We start from the raw sequence: 21,752 nt of genomic DNA on the forward strand, positions 1-21,752 counted from the left end.
GGTTGAGAAATGAACTAGAAATTTCCTTGATTCACTTATTTGTTTGGAATCCTAGGAAGATGTGTCATTCTTCTAGCCTGTTTATCTGCAAATGAGAACCACACTATCTTTCTGTTTTGAAAGGCTCTGCATCTGCGTGGTTTTCAGCGTGTACCATTACAGCACAGATGCCAAAAAAAATGACAGCATCTACTTTGGTCACAAGCTATGCCAGATGTGTTTATCCTTACAGTTCAGATTGCTGCTGCTGCTTTGTGCTATTTCCAAAGCAAACTTAAAACTGCAATCCAATCTGCACCTACTTGAAAGTAAGCCCTGTTTGAACTCAGTGGAACTTGTTTATATACAAACACACATAGATCAACTGTTTAAGTCTTTAAGAGACATCATGAACAATATAAAACATATAAATATATAGTATATATAATATATATTATATAAAAATCAGTGCATGTGAACACTTTTTAGAAAACAATTTAATTGAAAATGTTTCATTATTGAACTATGTCCTAAGCTGATTTTCCTAAAACAAAACATAATTATGTCATATATTTACTTAATTCATTGTGGCTGGAATAATTCAGTCTTCCAAGAATGACATATACTTTTAAATTAAATTTTCACAGCAGAAAGTGATGATAAATATGTTTTTCATTTTTAAAATTGATATTACAATATTCCTGGGAATCACAGCAACATGACTGATGGGCATTTTATTATTGTTTTAGTAGTAGTGTGGAATAATTCATAGGTATCGTGTTTTCAAGCTACACTTTGGGTTACGTTATCCTGTGTTTTTCTTGCTTTGCTGTGCTATATTATTATATATCATCTTCTTTTTTGCCAGAACACTTAGAAAGTGTGCAGTTAGCAGTGTTATGCTTACTTAGTTTATAGCTGTCATCCTTCACAGCAGATAATTGCTAGTTTGTTCCTGATTCATTTCCCCTTTCACCTCTCCAGCATATAATGCATTAATGTTGGTAAGCAGTTTTTTCACAAAACCTGAAAGGCTATTAATGTGCTTGTTCAGTCAAAAGTAGGTATGTTGGGTTTTGGTGCAGTGGTAGAGATGTGAAGGCCTGGGAGGAAACTGGGAAAATGTGGGGCTGGGGTGTTCCCATTTTTCCAGAAACAAATAGGGAGTGCTTTTTGTTTGCTTGCAGGCAGCCCTTCCAAATTTTAATCAAAGTGTAGCAAAAGTTTGCATAGAGGTTAACTTATAAGAAAAAGAACAAGTTTTTGTTTTATCAGAAAAGCCCGTGCTTTGATGTTCTATCTCTCTCTGGAAATTAGATATACTGCCTTGGGCTTGTTGTGCTGTATTGACTTTTACTGACAGATGGCACCAACTTTATTCTAGAGCCAAACCATCCACAAGGAGTAGGAGTAGCCATCACAGACTCCTAACTCGATAATAGTGTTTCTCTGTGGGCATCCATCCATGTTTTATATACAATTGACCCCTTATTTCCATAATAACAATCGATCAATGGAATTCACTGATCATCACAAGGCTTTTGAAAGCATGACTCTTTATTGTGTGTGGCCCTCCGGCTGTTATAGTGTCTTAACTTTAAGTTGGAAAGATTTCAGCTTCTGATCCCTCCTCTTCCTGGTTTCCTCCCTCTTCTCCCTCTGACTGCACATTGTTGTACCACCACCACACCCCAGGCTCTTCTCTTGCGGTTCCCCTGTGCCCAACCAGTCCATGACAGGTATTAACTGAATGCACCTATAGAAACTGTCAATTCTGCTAATTTTGATATTGTAATTTTAATTATGTTTTCACATTTCTAACAAGAACATGGGCTGGTTTCAGTGCTGTGCTTGCCCCTACAAATGCTGCTCAAAAGGGAAACCCAGCCAGATGGGTGGGCTATAAACAAACAAATAATAATAATAATAATAAAATATTTATTTCTGGCAGCATTGCAAGTGGCAGGTACTGTGTTTAAAAACACTTAATTTTTGTGTGCCAACCAAAATTCGCACTGCCTTTCTGTGCCATCAGCTGCTTAGTGTGTGTGGTGCTGGCATGGAGATATTACACATTTTCCCTGTCACGAAGCAACAGCTATTCAAGTGATTTATCTATCAAATGGAACATTGGTATAGTTAAGCACTTTTGGTGGCCTCAGGGAGGCGGAGGCTATCATTTTTTAGAAAGTGGTTATGTTTATAATTATGAAAGTTCTGCACCCTGCATAAAAGTGAGGGGTACTGTGTAGGATGATGATATTATTTAACACTTAAGTTTTTGAACAAAAGTGTGGGACATTGTGTGTACAGTACATTGCAGAGGCACTTGACCACTAGGTTAAATACCATCACTTTGTCTGTATAGCTACTTACCATGTCATAATGACTTGGTCCACATCCTCTTTCCAGGAAACATCTGTTAGGAATCAGGAAATTCAGTAATAGCTTCCTCCATTTCTTTATGACTAGTGTGTATGTGAGAGAGAGCACACAAACATGCTTCTAGATTTTAGAATATGAGACTGCAGAAGATAATGTACAAAACATTGTACGATGATCATCTGTGAAGAAAAGCACGTTAGAAATGGCAGTTCAAAAAAGCAGCATATCCTTTTCACTTTAAATATTTAACTATAAATTTTATGGAAAATTCAAAGTATCTTCATCTTGCATTTCAATCAGCTGCAGTTGTGTGATTGCACCTAAATGCTTTGGGCCTACATAATTGTCTGCAAAATTGCCTCTGTAATTGTTTATCTTGGCAGTTTGCACCTCCAAATTGAAGGTCAGTGACTGAGGGATTTGGAAAAGGGAGGAGGGAGTGTTGGGAGTTAGCAAAATACACTCTAACACAGCTGTCCTCATTACCTACTGTAAGGGAAAAACTAATTAGTTTTATTGAATTCAGTTTTCTAGTGGAACTATTTGCAGCTTGTTAATCTTCATAATGCAGAATGACTGTTAAATGAATTTTAGTTCTGTGGCTTTTGATGTGCGGTATAATAAACTGAAAGGATTGATTCAGATGCTATGCAGTACAACATCTTCCTCAAAGATGGATGAATTCTCTCTAGAATTCAGGACAGAATAAGTAGATTGCACAGATTATGAAACAACTATGTTAGTATCTCTGCAGTGCATTGTGACCTAATTTCTCATTCTATTTTCTGCATAGGCTGGCTGAAAAGAAGAATTAACACTATTTGTTGTTGTTTTTTTAAAAGAATTAAAACAACAATTACATCTTCATCATATTCTGGTTGGGAGGAAGGATAATTCCATAAGAGGTGGTGGAGAACTGATTCCACCCACCAGGTTAGGGTTTCTCAGATTGAAACTGATTTGAAAATAATATAATTAATTAAAATCCAAACCAAAGTAAGATGGTGAGCATAAAATAATAATTTGTTTCATCTGTGTTGCAAAAGGCTGGTGTTTCAACTGGCACAGTGAGCACATGGAACAGGGTCTGTGAAAAGGAGAAGTAGGGAAATAAATCCCCAGGACCTCATCACCACAGACTTCTGTTGGGGGAAACATGCAAGCACTGCTTCATTGCAGTGAGCAAGTGTGTGCATGCGTATCTGCAGGGTTGGCCATGGGAATGCTTTTTTCCCCATGGATACGCAAGAAACAAATTAAGACTTTGATAAAAAGAAGTTATGGACCATTTTGGCCAAGGCTCCAGTGATTGCTTAAAGGGGGGTTCAGCAAACTTTTTCTGCAGGGGGCTGATCCACTGTCCCTCAGACCTTGGGGGGGGGCGGACTATATTTTTAAAATAAAAATCCTCCCCATGAGTCTCCCCTCCCTTCTCCACAGCACCGGATGACACCCAGTGGCTGCTTACCTGTGCCTTGCGAGCGGCAAAGGCTGGCAGCGGCGGAGGGACGATGAGTGGCGTGAAAGGGCTGGCACCGTGAACGGCTGCTTAAAATGGCTCTCAGCCAACCACAGTGCAACAAAGCCCAGCCTCCTTCCTCCTCTAGGCAGGGCGGGGAGAAGCTAGGAGGAGAGAGGGAGGAGGCGCCGCTGCGATGTGTGTGAGGGAGGGGGCGGGAAATGGCGCAGCCTGAACGACCAAAATCCCCACACCAATCCACACGGCGATTCCTGGACCATCCGCGGGCTGGATCCAGTAGGCAATTAGGCCGGATCCGGCCCCTGGGCCTTAGTTTGCCGACCCCCGGCTTAAAGAGTTATCTACTTTGTGTTATATTTTCCTTTATGTTGTGGACAAACAAGCATCATCATCAACAACAAAAAAGCCTGACTGGTTTCAGACCAAATGTCTGACATTCACTGTAGCAAGGTGGGGTCTGTGTAAGAGGTGTGAATTTCAGCATTAGGAGTCTTTAGTTTAGAGTCCTACAGTATTGTTGTTCAGTGGACAAACTGAAAACAAATATAATGAATCAAAATAGTCAACAACCTGTAGTTCCAAGTCATAGACCATGCTCCACCCCGTAATTATTTTTGTGGACATGTGTGTGTGTGTGTGTGTGTGTGTGTGTGTGAGAGAGAGAGAGAGAGAGAGAGAGAGAGATAAATTCAGCAAATATAATCTCACAGAGAAGCAACCAGTGGCATGTTATTTTTTAAACATGTCATAAATTACTGTGAACACATGCTAAGCATTTTATGTGTTTATAGGGCTACTTTTATATGGAGACACCCTGAGGCTGAAATCCTATGTGCACTTACAAGAAGTAAGTCCCAGTGACCACAATAGGGCTTCCTTCTAAGTAACCATGCAAAGGGTTGTGCTATCAAACTTCCTGTGATAAACTGCGTGCTCATGATATACCGTATTTTTCGCACTATAGGACGCACTTTTTCCCCTCCAAAAATGAAGGGGAAATGTGTGTGCGTCCTATGGTGGGAATGCAGGCTTTCGCTGAAGCCTGGAGAGCGAGAGGGGTCGGTGCGCACCGACCCCTCTCGCTCTCCAGGCTTCAGGAGAGCCCCACCGCCAGCCCCACAAGCTCGGGGGACAGCGGGAGAGGCGCAGCGCGCCCTTCCCGCTGTCCCCCGACTTGGTTAGAAGGCTGGCGGGGGGGGAGCCTGCTCCTCCCCGTCGCCAGCCCCGCAAACTCGGGAGACAGCGGGAGAGGCGCAGCGCGCCATTCCCGCTGTCCCCCGACTTGGTTAGAAGGCTGGCCCAGCCCCGCAAACTCGGGGGACAGCGGGAGAGGCTCAGCGCGCCATCCCGCTGTCTCCCGACATGGTTTGGAGGCTGGCGGAGGGCTTCCTCCTCCCCCAGCCCCGCAAGCTCCCAGAGCGATGCCAAAGCTGCGCGCAGCTTCGGCATGGCTCTGGGTCCCGTTCTGGGGGAGGGGGAAGCTCGGGCTTCCCCCGCCCCAGCCCCGCGCCTGGCGGGGGGGAATAAATTTTTTTGCCTTTATTTCCCCCCCCAAATCTAGGTGCGTCCTATGGACCGGTGCGTCCAATAGTGCGAAAAATACGGTACATCTCAGTTTCAAAGCAGGTTTGTCATGAGTGGCATCAACTGGAAAAAACAGAATTGCTTAGGAGCTTAAGTCATTCTGTCCATTAATCTGGAATTAAACTTGGATGTGGTTTAGGTGTTATTTGCACAGGAACATACCAGTGATCTATTTCAAGGAATACAAATTGTATGTCCACGGTGCACATACCTAGGTTCCTGAACAAATGATATTTTGAATGTGTGGCAGATTGGTTCTAAAACATCCAGGGGTCCACATAGGTAGAGCAGACTCCCCACTACAGATGGTTGCCCTTCAACTTATGGAAGGCTACCAGGAATGCAGTTTAGGGGGATGTGCAGTGGTGTTCGGTCAGTGGACTAGGCTAGTCCCTTAAATGTTCCCCTGGTGCCTCCTTCCCAAAGCCTGGAAAGCTTTTGCCTGGCAGAGGGAGGGAGGTGCAATACTCCGATGGGTCCAAGAGCCCTTCCGCCACCTTCCCAAAGCCTGCCCAGCTTTGGGAAGGAGGCAAGAGGGCTCTTGAGTCCTGTCAGAGGGCTGGCACCTGCTTCCCAAAGCCCAGGAAGCTTCTGCCAAGCTTAGGGAAGGAGGCACGATGCTCACATGTGTGACATGGGAAACGTCAGGCCCCCTCCATTGCCCTTGCAAGCTGACACCTTTGGCCCTAACGGTTCCCCTATGAAAAAATTCACCGCATGCCACTGGGGACACATGATTGCTCTGCTCCCTCTTTCCCTTTCCACGTGATTAGCATCCTTGAGTTATTTTGAACCGATCTCTAACTTTAGGGGTAGAGGAAGCAGGCTTATTTGTTTAAAGTAGTTGTTTAAAATTAACATTGCATGAAACTCTTGCATAGGGCTTACATGACCCAAATTTCCTTCCTCCAGCCATGTGTTCATTCCTTCCTGAACAAGGCTTTTGCCAGTTTGAGTTGCAGGTCTTTCAATATATGCAAGTTCTGTTTTTCAGTACTTGCCTTGTGGTTCAAATTCCACAATGAGGTGTCTTGCTACACAAACAACAAAAGAATATTGGATATATATTCTAAGTGATTGCACTGGAGACAAAAGCTTGCATATAAATATAGAAATGTGTCATCAGTTTAGAGCAACCATATGTATATATATTTATATAAACATTTTTAATTCTCTCTTTCTCTTTTTCCTTTGCAGCCTATAGCATCTTCTTCTAGTAGGTGAGTACACTGCATAATCTAACTATTAACAATTATCCACCAGTATATTCAAGTATACTATTCTTTTTAAGAAATTTCACAACATTATGAAGTTAACAGCTTGAAGCTATATAGCAGCCAAACTATATTTAAATTTTATAGGTCAGCATATTTTATAGGGGGTAGCCTTTGCAGTCTCACTTTTCCTTCTCATATTAGTTGTTAGGATATAATTTAGCATGCATTAGTTTGCAGCCTTGAAAATAAAGTGCTTCTTATCATTGACGTACATTTGAAGCCCATTGTCAGATAATGGTGCTGATAATAGATGCTTGTGACACAGATCTGCTGTTGGGCAATTGGCTGAAAAAGAACTTTTCTAGAACCATGTCGGCAGAATTGGGCTGCTTTCATTGTAAGAGCCATTCATTGCTTCAGTTCTGAATGCTAGGTTTAAAAAGTAGGACGATTCAAAATAGAAAGATAGAAATGGGTAAAGGGGGCATTTTGAAGGCACATCTGCCTAGGCAAATAATACCTGATTTTATTTTATTTTAAAGTTTGTTTTAAAAGGATGTGCGTGAAGGATAATGTGATAGGAAACTTGTGCAGGTTTCTTAGCAATGAACATTTAACTGAGGAAATAATGTTGCTTAGGGTTGCATGTGAAAGCTATAAATTGCCTTGAGTTATTTTGAACTGCTTTGTTCCAACTTCAGCGATATTCAAGCTTCTGGCAGAAGTCATTATACTGTATGTTGAAAATAAGTTGCTGCTTTGTTATAGGGGTATCACCTAAGATCATGATTAAGCTGTTATGGAGAGGCACTTTAAAGGTGGCTATTAGGAATTAGGAGGTATATACTCATTCTCACAGCCCAGTGAAGGAATTTGAGGCACAGGCTGGCTGCAGGGCACCATGGTCACTGTCATGGCCAAAAGAGCTAATAATAATAGAATCATAGAGTTGGAAGAGACCACAAGAGTCGTTTAGTCCAACCTGCTACAATGCAGGAATATTTTGCCCAACATGGGGCGCGAACCCACAACCTTGATATTAAGAGTCTCATGCTCTACCGAGTGAGCTGGGTCTCTCCAGGATCTCATGGGGTTTCTTCATCTTACATGGCTGGAAGGGAGGGACAACAGGCCCTTTAAAAAGGCCAGTCCCACCCAGACTTGGCTTCTCTTTCCTTTCATCACCTTTACTCTTAATTGGCTGTGTAATATCATGTAATGTTGTGATACCATTGTTTATAGAGCGATCCTAACCATGTCTACTTAGTGGTAAGGCCTACTGAATTCAATGAGGCTAACTCCCAGGTAAGTAGGATTAGGATTGCTGCCTTAGCGTGCGATTCCCGATTGTCAGTCTGGTAAGAAGGAAACTGCTGGAAGCAGAAGTGACACAAGAACCAACAGCTGCTTAAATAGGCAAGTGAAAACAGTACGTGAAGCATTTCACATGCTCTGAAACCACCTTGCTGTTTCACACACATCCCCAAATAGTTCCCAAAGAAACCTTCATAGGTGAAGCCAGGCATCATTCTGGAGTTTGCTAGAACAGTATTGCTTTTCAATGAAAACTTGTCGTCTTTGTCTGTGCATCAGATACTGGACACGTGGACAACTGCAGCCGCGTAAGCAAAATCCACGGTGGATTTGTAGTGCTGTGGTCATTTATTGTGTCAGCAAGCAGGCTATACTAGGCGCTTGAATTACCACCTTTGTTGGAAGGTAGGACTGATATGAATTTTTAATCTCAACAAGGAATGCTACAAAGCAGCCACTTCATAATAGGGACTACGGTGGACCTGGGTCTTACCCTTGCATATTAAAGTTTGTGAGTTTTATTTAAGGCGTGCTCTTTCGTCTTACTCTCTTCAAGTTTTCTACTTACTGTATGTCTTTTTGTAGGAAGCGAAGGAGATTTGCAGCTGCGTGGGGGAGGGGAATGTTCCTACTACTGTATTACGAATGAGTTTGAAAGCCAGCAATTTCTTAATCATTTACCAGAATGGATGTTTCCTATTCCAGCAGGAGGAGGAAATGTTTACATTATGAGACGCAGCAGCCTTTTCCAGACAATCCTATGACTCTGGCTTTTTGACTATTTATCACATGCAACAGCTACTATAATTATGCCCAGCAGTCAAGGTTTCCATTTAGAAAAGCATGAGTAGCTGGTGGAGGGATGGGCTGGGACACCAATATATTTTCTATTTAAAAGGAACTTAGTTGCACTTGAACTGGGATTTCCTGAAACAAAGATTTCCTGATAAAGGCTTACTTTACAGTTGATAGGCAAAATGGATCCCAGGGTATTATGTTGGTTGTCCGTTAGATCTGTTCTGGATGAAAAAGAGGTAAATGAGTATATTGGATTGTTTTATTTAATGAAGTATGTTTTTAATGAAGTGTGTATTTATTGAAGTGTGCAGTGTAAGAGAGAATATATTGTAAACAATATAGTTTATTAGTTAAATATATTACAGTGCTTTTTCAAAATCATATTTCATAGATGTGGAAAGGTGCTAGAAAAGGAATAAAACCACAGGAGTATATAACAAAATTAAGATTCTGAACTTGGAAAGTGATATGTTCTGTTTAATATTGCAAATAGCATGATCCTGTAATGTTTACTTGGAATTAAGATTCACTGAGAGGAATGGGGCTTTCAAGTAAGTGTGCATACGATATTGATCATAATGGAATAGAAAACAATTGTCAATACCAAGCAATTGTTCGTTTTTAGAAAAGTGAAATATGTACATGGATCATCGTGTCGAAATCATTGCATTAAAGATAAATTTTACTTACAATTTTAGAAATAATATATAAGACCTCCTGTATTAAGAACACAAGTAGTGTTTTAATAGCTTTATTTCAATAATAATTGGAAATTAAATTATTTTATATTCTGTTGGGTGTAGACTTACTAATTTGTATATAATTTATTACAGTGAAGTTGCTGTGGAGTCAGCTGTTGGTCTAAAAATAACAGAGTTAAAAATCATTTTTCATATGTGGAGGAGCTAGAAATATTATTCTGTGTAATTCAGTAATATTTAAATCTGGATAAAAGATAGGAAAGGAACATTAAGAGATTTTGGCCCTTGCACATAATACCTTTCAGTTCTAAGTAAATTGCAAATATCTACGGGCTATGCTCCTGCTGTTGAGTGTGAAAAGTCTTCCACTGTGCTAAACAGATTTTCAGCATTGGTGGAAGAGGAAGGAGAATAATTTTGTGAATTTCTATCTAATTGTCCTATCACATTCAACAACACTTATTTTGGTGGGGAAAGAAAGCATGCAGTGGATGATCACATGCTGGACGCAGGCTGTTTCTTTTTTACCTCAGAACGTATGGAAACAACCCTGCAGGGATAGTCAATGGGGCGCCACCCATATGTCATTGGACTACAACTCCCATCAGCCTCAGTCAGCATGGCCAATGGTCAGCCTGGCTGAAATGTGTTCTCAAACTTGATACATCCTTCTGCCTGCCTGGATGGAAGATAGAGGGGGTGTGAATGTGTAGAAACTCTGGCATGGTCCCCCAGGAGGTTGTCCAGAAAGGAATGTGAGCCTTTGGTTGAAAAGGGTTTCCCACCCCTGTGTAAAGCTATCTCCTTCCTGGTTTGTTTATCCACTTGTTCAAAGGGGGGGACAAACCGGGAACAGTCGGGCTTTGTGCAGCAGCCCAGTTTCCGCACAGTATGGTTTACTGAAGCTAATTGTTACATGTGAACTTAGCCATTATCAGATGTGGAGTGTATTTCTACCCTTCTAATTGGCTGGAAATTGCAGTAAATGCATTTCCTGACACTTTGCTTTTTGAATGATTTTATTATGCCCTGTAATTATATTTCATTTGTATTATGTGAAACACTCTTGGACGCATGGCAAGGAGCATTTTCTTTGTTTTTTAAAATAATAATAATAATAAATAATAAATTTTATTTGTACCCCGCCCTCCCCAGCCGAAGCCAGACTCAGAGCGGCTAACATCATACAAATAACACGGGATACATAAATTACAGTACATAATATTGATGAATATGATAGAAATTCCAGAAATAAAGTCCCAAACTTTCATTTTGAAATACTTATACATTTAAACCAGGAGACAAAATGAATCTGCAGTGTGTATAAAAGTCATAGCAAAATAGGCTTTTGGGGTGAGTAGGGGGAACTAAGTCTACATGAAAGAAAATGTTTGATTTTCACTGTCCTTTGCCAGACTCTGCGACTGGTAAGCAAGGATAGTTTACATTTGGTTAGGTACAGGTGTCATGCCATAGAATAACAGAAGCATAGAAGAGTTGGAAGAGACCCCAAGAGTCATCTAGTCCAACCCCGTTTCATTGTCTGCATGTAGTTGCTCTGCAAAGCAAATAATACATGAAGACCACCTGCAGATATAACTGTGTGCAAGATTTAACAAAGCTGGCCTATTTTAAGGACTGATGCCCTTTATATGCTTCATGAATGCTTAATAGTTAGTGCATGTGAATTTTTTTTATCGTGGAGTAAATCCCTTTTTTAAAACACTGCAGTAGAAAATAACATATGCTCTCTTAGTGAAGTCTTTGCTTGTTAGCATTAATATAATGCACACAGTTCTTTAAAGGCAGTAAAGGCAGTCCCAAACCAGAAGGCGTTTAGACTGACATGATTATTTGTGAAAGAAGAAAATGACATTTCAGTAAACAAAGTGTCCATGCAGGCACCAATGTATGCTTTATCCAGCTGTCTCCCCTGTTCATATATATATATATATATATATATAATCAGAGATGGAGGGGAAGGGCTGTTGTTTTATTAATCTGTGAAAATGAGCCACCTTCAATACACTGGTTTTGGTAATATTTCCCAGTGTGAATCACTTCCGGTATCTGAGCTGTCCTGGTGTCAATGCTTCCATGTTACTCAACACAGGGGCAGGGGTGAGCTGAGTAGCCCTGGCTTCTCTCTGAACAGCTCAACTGTCTGTGGCTATAACATCTTCCTGTGTGAAGCTGTACTGTACTTATGAAGGGTTCAACACAAACTGGAACTCTGCACAATTTGGATTCTGGGTCATGTGGAGCCCTTTGCATCTACAGTGTTACTACAGATAGCTGCACTGTTCAAGTGGACATTGGAGTATGGGCTACTCAGTGTGTTCCCATGTTTGTCACGAGGAACATAGTACAGTGGTACCTCGGGTTACATACGCTTCAGGTTACAGACTCCGCTAACCCAGAAATATTACCTCGGGTTAAGAACTTTGCTTCAGGATGAGAACAGAAATCGCACGCCAGCAGCGCAGCAGCAGCAGGAGGCCCCATTAGCTAAAGTGGTGCTTCAGGTTAAGAACAGTTTCAGGTTAAGAGCAGACCTCCAGAATGAATTAAGTTCTTAACCCAAGGTACAGTGGTGCCCCGCAAGACGAATGCCTCGCAAGACGAAAAACTCGCTAGACGAAAGGGTTTTGCGTTTTTTGAGTTGTTCCGCAAGACGAATTTCCCTATGGGCTTGCTTTGCAAGACGAAACGTCTTGCGAGTTCTTGCGAGTTTGTTTCCTTTTTCTTAAAGCCGCTAAGCCGTTAATAGCCGCTAATAGCCGTGCTTCGCAAGACGAAAAAACCGCAAGACGAAGAGACTCGCGGAACAGATTAATTTCGTCTTGCGAGGCACCACTGTACCACTGTATTACCGTAATTACTGAGGAGGGCTGCAACTTAACTCTGTATGTTTTCACTTCACGGCTGTTTTCTTTATGCCATACTCAACTTTCTATCTTAGCTAATATTAGAATATTATTTTTTCAGTTCCTTCCTCCTTAACTTGAAATTAGCATTTACCACACATGTGTACTGCATGTTATTTTTAATTTTTGTTGTAAATGCAGAGAGGTCAGGCAGGAGAGAGTCCTGTGGCTAGAAGGAAGTGAAATGTAACAGGAAGAAATGACATCATCCCTGTCTTCTCCTACTCTGTTTCCTAAGCCTGATACATAATAGTGCAGATTGGATCTTTTATGTTAAAAGGAAACAAAAACATTAACAACACTTGGCACAATAGGGTTTTTGGAAACTGGAGCAGCTGAAAGAAACATAAGATCCTTTGACATGTTTTATGCAGGTTGAATGGCTATGTTTGCACGGTTGCAGTGCCTAGGTAAACCTACATTTGCAATGATCTAAACAGTTCTATGGATTGCTACAGCGCACGGAAATGCTTTTTATCTTCCTCCCACGGTGGTACCTAGTTGTCTGCTTGCACTGGCATACTTTCAAACTGCTAGGTTGGCAGGAGCTGGGATAGAGCAATAGGAGCTCACCCCGTCGCAGGGATTTGAACTGCCGACCTTCCGAATGGCAATACCAAGAGTCTCAGTTGTTTAGACCACACCACCACCTGCATCCCAGTACACCAGTCTGTAAGTAACTGTAAGCAAGGAAAGTACCCTAAAATTAAATACCTTCATTTAACCAGCTTAGTATCTGTCCACCTTTGGACTCAACAGGTAGGCACACTTTCCTTCTATAGTTGTCAAGCATGAAGGGAGATTTAAAGATGCTTGAATCAATAGAGTTACTGGACACATTTGAATGCTTAGATCCCAATAATTTAAATAGGATTTACACTTAACTTTCTCTGTTCTGGAATTCTTAATAAGGTCAGATAGACAAGAACATTCTATCTGTCAGTTATATTCATAAATAAGTCGCCTTTCAGTAGATCAGGTGTTATGTTATTGACCTTCAGTAAATTATAGCTAAACCTTGAGTGTTACAACTTCCAACCTATTAAATTCTCCCAATTTATCAGAAAACCTTTATTGTTCCTATCAATCATTGTGCAGTGAATGTATATCACATTATCTCTTTTGCAAATCACACTGTTTTTAAATCATTCAGGATGCTATTCACAGTGTTAAGGCACCATCTTGTGAAGCTGTTGCAAGCTTAAACAGCAAGATAAGATAACCACCATATGTCTACCCGATTATGCTTATTTAATATTCTCTACACCCTGACACTACTGGACTGAAGCCTGTGCATTTCCAGTACTTTTGACATAAGCTTGTTTTGAACTCTTTCTCTCTCTTTTTAGGGCATGTTAGGAAAATGTGACACCATTTTCTTCAGGTATTTTGAGGTTATTTGTCGTATATTTTCTTAACTCTCCATATAAGCACCTTTATTAATAGACCATTTTGTTGTTGCCTGGCATAAATGAGTTACCAGCATATAGCTGCAAGGAAAAGATCACTTAGAAAACTTTTGAGCTACCTTTGCTCAGGTGCTGTATGTCATAGAAGCATAGAATCATAGAACTGTAGCGTTGGAAGGGCACCACAAGGGCCATCTAGTCTAACCCTCTGCAAGGCAGGAATCTTTTGCTCAATGTAGGGCTCGAATCCATCATTATCATTTCTCATCCCTGTGGCAATCCTGCTACCCATAAGGCCTAGAAGCAATCAGATCTGGCATTGCTTGCCTTCTTTCTCCTGGAAATGTGGGTAATTATTGCATTGGTCACTAGACATATTTGCTGCCAATAATCCACTGAATGAATGAATTGAACTGCTGAGAATAGTATAAGAGAAGTTTTGTGAAACATTTCTTTATGGATACAGTGCCGTACAGAATATAACAGGCGCACAGCTGTTAAAAATTCTTCGCTTATTCGTCTTAGCCAAAAAAAAGGAACAGCAATTCCTTACAGATAGAACAGTTGAACATGAGAACAATTGAAGTTGAGAGTAAGAGACTTACCTGCAGTGTTTTTCTGCTAGTTGAGTAGCGCCAGAAAAAAAGCACTGCTTACCTGAGTTCACCATGAGTCAATGATTAAGCTGGGTCTATGAAATACAACGAGGATTTTAATTTGGTATTCGAAATGGTACTAATCTGCTTTTAAATGTGTTATGGGAGGGGAGATTATTGGTTTGTTTTTGTTCTTCTATTTATTATGTATTTTGTGTTTTTTATATTGTGATCTTTTGTTGTGAACCACCTTGAGATCTATGGTTGAAGGGCAGTATACAAATTTAATAATAACAATAGTAATAATAATAAAAGATTATGACATGCTGAATTGTTTGTAAGCATCCATGCTGGCTGTTATGTTTAAATGATCCTGAGAAGGTAGATAAGGTAAAAAATGAGAAGATTTATATGGTGGACTTCATGGGTACCCTAGAGCAATGGTTTTCAACCAGAAATTGCAAACGTCGTGAATCAGTGTGGCATTTTGATAAGTTTGTGGGGAGTGAAATAAAGCAAAAATGTGGAAACTTTATTGTGTCACTTCTCTGCCTCGTGACACTATGCAACATTTGTAATGCATTTTTTAAAATTACAGTGGTACCTCAGGTTAAGTACTTAATTCGTTCCGGAGGTCCGTACTTAACCTGAAACTGTTCTTAACCTGAAGCACCACTTTAGCTAATGGGGCCTCCTGCTGCTGCCGCACCACCGGAGCACGATTTCTGTTCTCATCCTGAAGCAAAGTTCTTAACCTGACGCAATATTTCTGGGTTAGCGGAGTCTGTAACCTGAAGCGTATGTAACCTGAAGCGTATGTAACCCGAGGTACCACTGTAATCCACCACTTACCTACACAGTAGCATTCTTTTCTTCATGGAATATTTTATTGCAGTTAAATAATAACTGAACAGTTGATTGGCATGGCACTCTTAAGTTAAAAAAAGGTAAAGGTAAAGGACCCCTGACAGTTAAGTCCAGTCGCAGACGACTCAGGGGTTGTGGCACTCATCTCGCTTTATAGGCTGAGGGAGCCGACGTTTGTCCACAGACAGTTTTTCCGGGTCATGTGGCCAGCATGACTAAGCCACTTCCGGCGCAACGGAACTCCGAAACCAGAACAGTGCATGGAAACGCTGTTTACCTTCCAGCAGGAGCGGTACCTATTTATCTACTTGCACTTTTTTGGCATGCTTTCGAACTGCTAGGTTGGCAGGAACAGGGGCCAAGCAACGGGAGCTCACCCCGTCGTGGGGATTTGAACCGCCGACCTTCTGATCGGCAAGCCCAAGTGGCTCAGTGGTTTAGACCACAGCGCCACTCACGTCCCTACTCTTAAGTTAGACATAATTTTATTGGGCTTTTGGAGGTTTCTTAGAGGTTTAGAAGCCAGTGCTGAGTTCTACAATTTTAGGGATATGGTTTCTTATTGGATATTGTGGTTGGTGCCTATTGAATCCTCACACAATACATCTCAGAACCCTTGGTTGGCTTGAGTATGAAACAAAATGGTATGATATTTCTATTGTCCCCTTCCCAAAGTCTGCATTATTTATACAACAAAACAAAAATCAATTGCTAGCTCTTACTTGCTCATATGTTAGCATTTCATTTCTGATGAGTTGGGTATTTTTCTCCCAAAAGGGGAGTTTTATTGGAAAAAAGTTTCACATGGTGGTAATTGGCTTGAAACTGAACTATAAGAGAATCTAGTTAAATTCCACCCTTAAACTGACATGTTCTTTCAAGCATCTTTAGCAATATTTTATCATGTGCATCACTACAACTGAGTTGCTAATTAACTGTGGCTATTAGGTGAGAGAGGTGGTTAAACTACCTTGTATTTAGAATTATAGCTTCTGGCATTTAGGATGTATAATTTAAGACTTGACACAATGCATTAATTAGTGCAGACTTCATAATTTTATGTTGCATTGCTGATAAGACTGAAAGTATGCTGTTTCTTAATTAGGCTTTATATTAAAATTATGTATCTGATTTGCTCTGTGCAAGCTTTACCAAGTAAAACAAATGATTTGACTTAAATTTTCAGTATTTATTAATGAGAAATGGGAGCTGAGCATTATTGCTGTGACAGCCTCTGAAGATCAAACAATGTAATATGGTTACTTATAATTATGGCACAAGAAGATTATTATTTCAAGAATTCCCATTAATAAAGACAATTTACTTATTATTATAAACACCCATAGTTCCTCGGTGCATATATCCACATATAGATAAAACATATGTGCAATGACACATCTGTGCAGATTTGTTTCTGCAAAAATTGGTGCTGGAGATCTTCTGTACACATGCAACTGGTTAGTGAGAAAAATACCTCCTCTTTTTCCAGCATCTTTAATTGTGATGTCTGGATTGTTTCCGAGGCTGTAGATAGCATCACACTTTGTGCAGCTGGGGTTATACGATACAAAAAAAATACTCTTCACTGAGCACCTCAGCCTTGGGCGTAGTAGCAGAAGTACTTAGTCACAATACCAGAGTAGATTTCTATACTATCTGAAGGGGTCCACGCAAAATTCCTCTTCCCTTATTCCTGAGGAGTGTGCTGTGCATTGCTGCACTGTCCAGGGGTGCATTGAGAAGATGGTAGTTGTATGCTGATGCACAGGTTAGTGTTGTGATTGATGTATTTCCTGAGTTGCAGATGATGGGGAGTGGGGAACACAGAATTGAATCGTGTGTGGATTCTTCTACATGCCTCGGTGTGGGGATGGGTAGAGTAACAACGTGTCTGCGGAAATTTCAGGGTATTCCTGTTGTGGCCCAAAAAGATGTGGAGCAGATTAGATAGTTCAGTATCATGTCTCTTTCTTTGAAGAAGCAGAGGGCTGTATCCAGAGCCATTCCTACTCAGAGTAAACAGATTGAAACTAATTGACATGACTAACTTGTGTACACAGTACTACTTGCCTCTTGTTTTGGAGAATTTCTGCCAGGTACGTGACTTGAAAGTTGATCCTTTACACAAGGTTACAGTTATAATTGGGACGCGGGTGGCGCTGTGGGTAAAACCTCAGCGCCTAGGACTTGCCGATCGCATGGTCGGCGGTTCAAATCCCCGCGGCAGGGTGCGCTCCCATCGTTCGGTCCCAGCGCCTGCCAGCCTAGCAGTTCGAAAGCACCCCCAGGTGCAAGTAGATAAATAGGGACCGCTTACCAGCGGGAAGGTAAACGGCGTTCCGTGTGCTGCGCTGGCTCGCCAGATGCAGCTTGTCACGCTGGCCACGTGACCCGGAAGTGTCTGCGGACAGCGCTGGCTCCCGGCCTATAGAGTGAGATGAGCGCACAACCCTAGAGTCTGGCAAGACTGGCCCGTACGGGCAGGGGTACCTTTACCTTTACAGTTATAGTTTACTATCTTTGTTGCCTCTTTATGGTTCTAATTTCAAACCGCAAGCTTATTGCATTTAGCTCTGTGAAATCACTAATACTGTGACAGCGCTATATGAATAATAAAAATAAATGGTGATAACATTAACTATAATTACACCAAGTTAATGAGGTATTTTGTCTTTATTATTATTTTGCCTTTAAACCTAAAAGTCTCCATAGAGAAAGCAGTTCTTGTTTTGCTGAACACAAACCATACTGAGATAGATATCTTCCATTTATTAATAATATAGCTAAGAGAATAGTTGTTTAGAGAAGCATGGTTTAAAAACAAGCAAGCAAACTTGCAGGCGGTGTTTCTTCTGCAATTAGGACAGGGCTGCTAAAAGACTTGTTTCAAAAGAATATAAATGAAGTTTAGATCATTCAAAATAATAGCTTTAACAAAAAAATAATAATAATTACAATTGCAAAATAGAAACTAATTCCCTGTTTATTCAATTATTCATTTCTAGATGGCTATATATAAGGAAATCTGGATTTTCCCTAGTGTTTCATGAGCAGCTGAAAAGCATAAACCTATAGAGCTAATTAATGCAAGCATTGCTGTGATACTTGAACAGTGATTACCAACATATCACAAACTTCACGCATACATCAGTACTGTAGGTATTAAAAATATATCTTGGAACTTAGTCCTAAGTTCTACTCTTAACTTTATGGAAGCTGCTTTTTTCAGACTGCTAAGTTTGGAAACGGTTGCCTTGTACTTGAAATAATGTAAATGGAATTTGAGATTAAAGTTCTGTAATCTGAAAAGATAATTTAATGTTCAGTAAGGTATTTTAGACTTATTATCAAAATATTTCAGTGCTGAAATTAAATTCAGAGTAAAATGTAATGATTATCATGACTTTTTAACAATGAACTTTGCAGGTTTCTCATTCAAACTATCATTATGCAAGATATGATACCTTAGTTTATGGGATATGTATTGTTATTTGATCATAGTCAAATAATAGAGTTACCTGGTGATATAGAATTGACAGGTCACACAAAATGAAGTGGGCATCTTAACATTTTATATTTGCTCTTAATTCTCCATTTCATGCTAATGTATCTGTAATGATATGCTTTTTGATACATTTCTGAAATGTGAGTTTAGATTTTGGGAGCATTAGGTAGACTGTATTTGATTATTAAGGTTTCCTATTTGTATTGCAGTTCATGTTAATACACAGTGCATGTTACAGAATAAAAACTGAAGTCTAGGGCTGTACAGTGGTGCCTCGCAAGACGAAATTAATTCGTTCCACGAATTTTTTCGTCTAGCGAATTTTTCGTCTTGCGAAGCACAGTTTCCCATAGGAATGCATTGAAAATCAATTAATGCGTTCCTATGGTCAAAAAAAGTCCAAACAAAGCCAAATTTGGTACAACAAGAGTTTATTAAGTGCTCTTTAAAGTCACACATACTGTAAAGAGCATTTCAAAATTCAAACCCAGAATTTTTTTTAAAAAAGCAGCAGAGTGGCCCAATGGTCACAGAAAATCATAAAAATGCAGGAAAAAAACCACAAGCTTCCAGATTCTTGCAAACCCCTCCCCAACTGTTCCCCCAGCCACCCAGCACACAGAAATTCAAACCCAGATTTTTTTTAAAAAAACAGAGTGGCCCAATGGTCACAGAAAATCATAAAAATGCAGAAAATAAAACCACAAGCTTCCAGATTCTTGCAAACCCCTCCCCAACTGTTCCCCCAGCCACCCAGCACACAGAAATTCAAATCCAGAAATTTTTTAAAAAAACAGCAGAGTGGCCCAATGGTCACAGAAAATCATAAAAATGCAGAAAAAAAACACACAAGCTTCCAGATTCTTGCAAACCCCTTCCCAACACCAAGTCCTTGAATTCCAAACACCCCAACCCAAAATCCAAACCCCCCCAAAAAAGTTTTAAAAGCTTAACTTACCAAATGGCTGCAAAAGAAGTTTTGGAAAAGTTTCAAAAATCACCAAAGTCTTAAAAAACCTCAAAAAAGGCTACTATGTACACTGCATTCTATGAGTTGCTCCTAGAAGTCAAGTCGCAACTGTATTAACGGTGTTAAGAAAAAGGAAACAAACTTGCAAGACGTTTTCGTCTTGCGAAGCAAGCCCATAGGGAAATTCGTCTTGCGAAGCAGCTCAAAAACGGAAAACCCTTTCGTCTAGCGAGTTTTCCGTCTTGCGAGGCATTCGTCTTGCGGGGCACCACTGTATATGGAAGATATGTAATTAGGCTTCCTTCTGCATTTTGAATATCCCATTCTCAGTGATGTTGTTAACAGTTAATTCATGTTGAAGAATTCAAACATGTCTAAAGTGTTGGGTTTTTTGGAGTTGACAAGGAATTTGATAGACCTTTCATTTAGGAATCCTTCACCCAAAAAACTTCTCATGACCTAACCTGTCATATCATCATCACCTAATATGGGATTTTTGTAGGGCTGGACCAATAAAATAAGTGAAATGTGCTCATGCTTTTAAAAGCTCTTGATGCACTGTTCAGAGACTAATGTTCACCTTCATCTATCATGCTCTCATGGTGTTGTCTGAAGCCAATTGCTTTTCATCCTGTTGCCCCCTGCTGCAGGCCAGCCCTAGAAATATTGGCCCCAATGCTTGTGCCAGAAGATGAAGTGCAGTTAAACCTCATGTCGTTCATAAGATTTATTCAAGGTTCATTTTATAAAGTTAAGTCTCTCACTTAAAATAAGTAGATAATCTTCTACCTTGTAGTTCAAGACTTAAACATTACTTCAAATTATGCTTTTTCCTCTGAATGCCTGCAGGGAATTCTGCTTCTTATCTTTCTAAGGCAGCAGAATTTAATAAAAATGAAGTCTTTTGTCCGGTTCCATTAAAAGAATGTCAGGACAGTCTACCAATTATTTCTGGGTCATAATTTGGAATTCATGTAGAAGCACACAGCCCGTTGGGTGATTAAATAATATTATATTTCGGCTATATGCTTTTTTCAGTGTACTATTAGCTATCAATGTAACAAAGACAACATTTATTTTAGCCAGACCTTAATTTTCTGCTCATTTTTTAGTGGGGTTGGTTAAGTTGGAAGTTGGATCTACAGTTTCATGCATATTTTTGGTGAGCATTTTAGGTTTTTTACTCACTTGCTTTTAATGTATGGTTCTGAGTTTATTTGAGTTCACCTTTGTGAAATAAACATCTAAGCAAACATAGTTAATACTAATACTAATACTAATACTAATAATATCAGGAGTGTGGGATTTCCCCCTGAACAGACCTCTGAAATGTCTCTAATAGCTATATCATGGATAAGGGTTGTTGGCATCTGTCTGTCTCGGGAGTCAATGGAGAAGTGCGCCTTTTGGGGTGAAGTCAAACAGTTGGACGGTTGCAGCGCCTGCTGTGGCTGCAGAGATCAATACGGGAGAGACATGTTTTATTGCAGGTGGGGCAGATGAAGGCATCCCATCTTATTGCTACAGGTGCACCATGGCGTTTTTTCTCCCTGCACTCCTCCCAGCAGTCATTCCTTATCAGGTTACTGCTGTGAATACATGACCGGACTGTCTGTCTCCAGGCACTGCAAGGAATTCCCACATAGCAGGGCTGATGTGGCAAGCCCTCATGTCTTGTTTGCAGACATCTTTTTAACACAGAGCTAGTCTGCCAATAGGCCTGGTGTCTGATGCCAACTCCCTATAGAGCATGCCCTTGGGGGTAAGGGTAAGCTAGCGCATTTTAGAGGCTATGATTATCTCTGTTCACATGGTAAAAGAAAGGCTTGAACTTCAAGATCCAAGGCAATAGGCTCCATGATGTCAAAACATCTATCAAAGTTTACATTTTCTAGCACAATTCAAAGTTTTGGTGCTGACCTTTAAAGCCCTAAACAGCCTCGGTCCTGTATACCTGAAGGAGCGTCTCCACCTAGCATCATTCAACCCAGACACTGAGGTCCAGCGCCGAGGGCCTTCT

General features: G+C 40.4%; 1 protein-coding gene across 7 annotated transcripts in view; it reads left to right on the plus strand.

Moving 5' to 3' along the window:
* PTPRE (protein tyrosine phosphatase receptor type E) overlaps window positions 1–21,752 on the plus strand; it is a 148,449-nt gene that overhangs the window by 65,702 nt on the left and 60,995 nt on the right. For 5 of the 7 annotated variants that reach the window (XM_081005235.1, XM_081005239.1, XM_081005240.1 and 2 more), the window contains one exon: window positions 6,626–6,648. In XM_081005235.1, the coding sequence (XP_080861361.1) occupies window positions 6,626–6,648 (23 nt within the window). Of the gene's footprint in view, window positions 1–4,635; window positions 4,692–6,625; window positions 6,649–8,877; window positions 8,994–21,752 lie in introns of those variants that run through there. The other 2 variants (XM_081005243.1, XM_081005241.1) reach the window with 2 other exon arrangements.

This window comes from Podarcis pityusensis (assembly GCF_964106645.2).
Source record: "Podarcis pityusensis genome assembly, chromosome: 5".
Classification (NCBI taxonomy): domain Eukaryota; kingdom Metazoa; phylum Chordata; class Lepidosauria; order Squamata; family Lacertidae; genus Podarcis; species Podarcis pityusensis.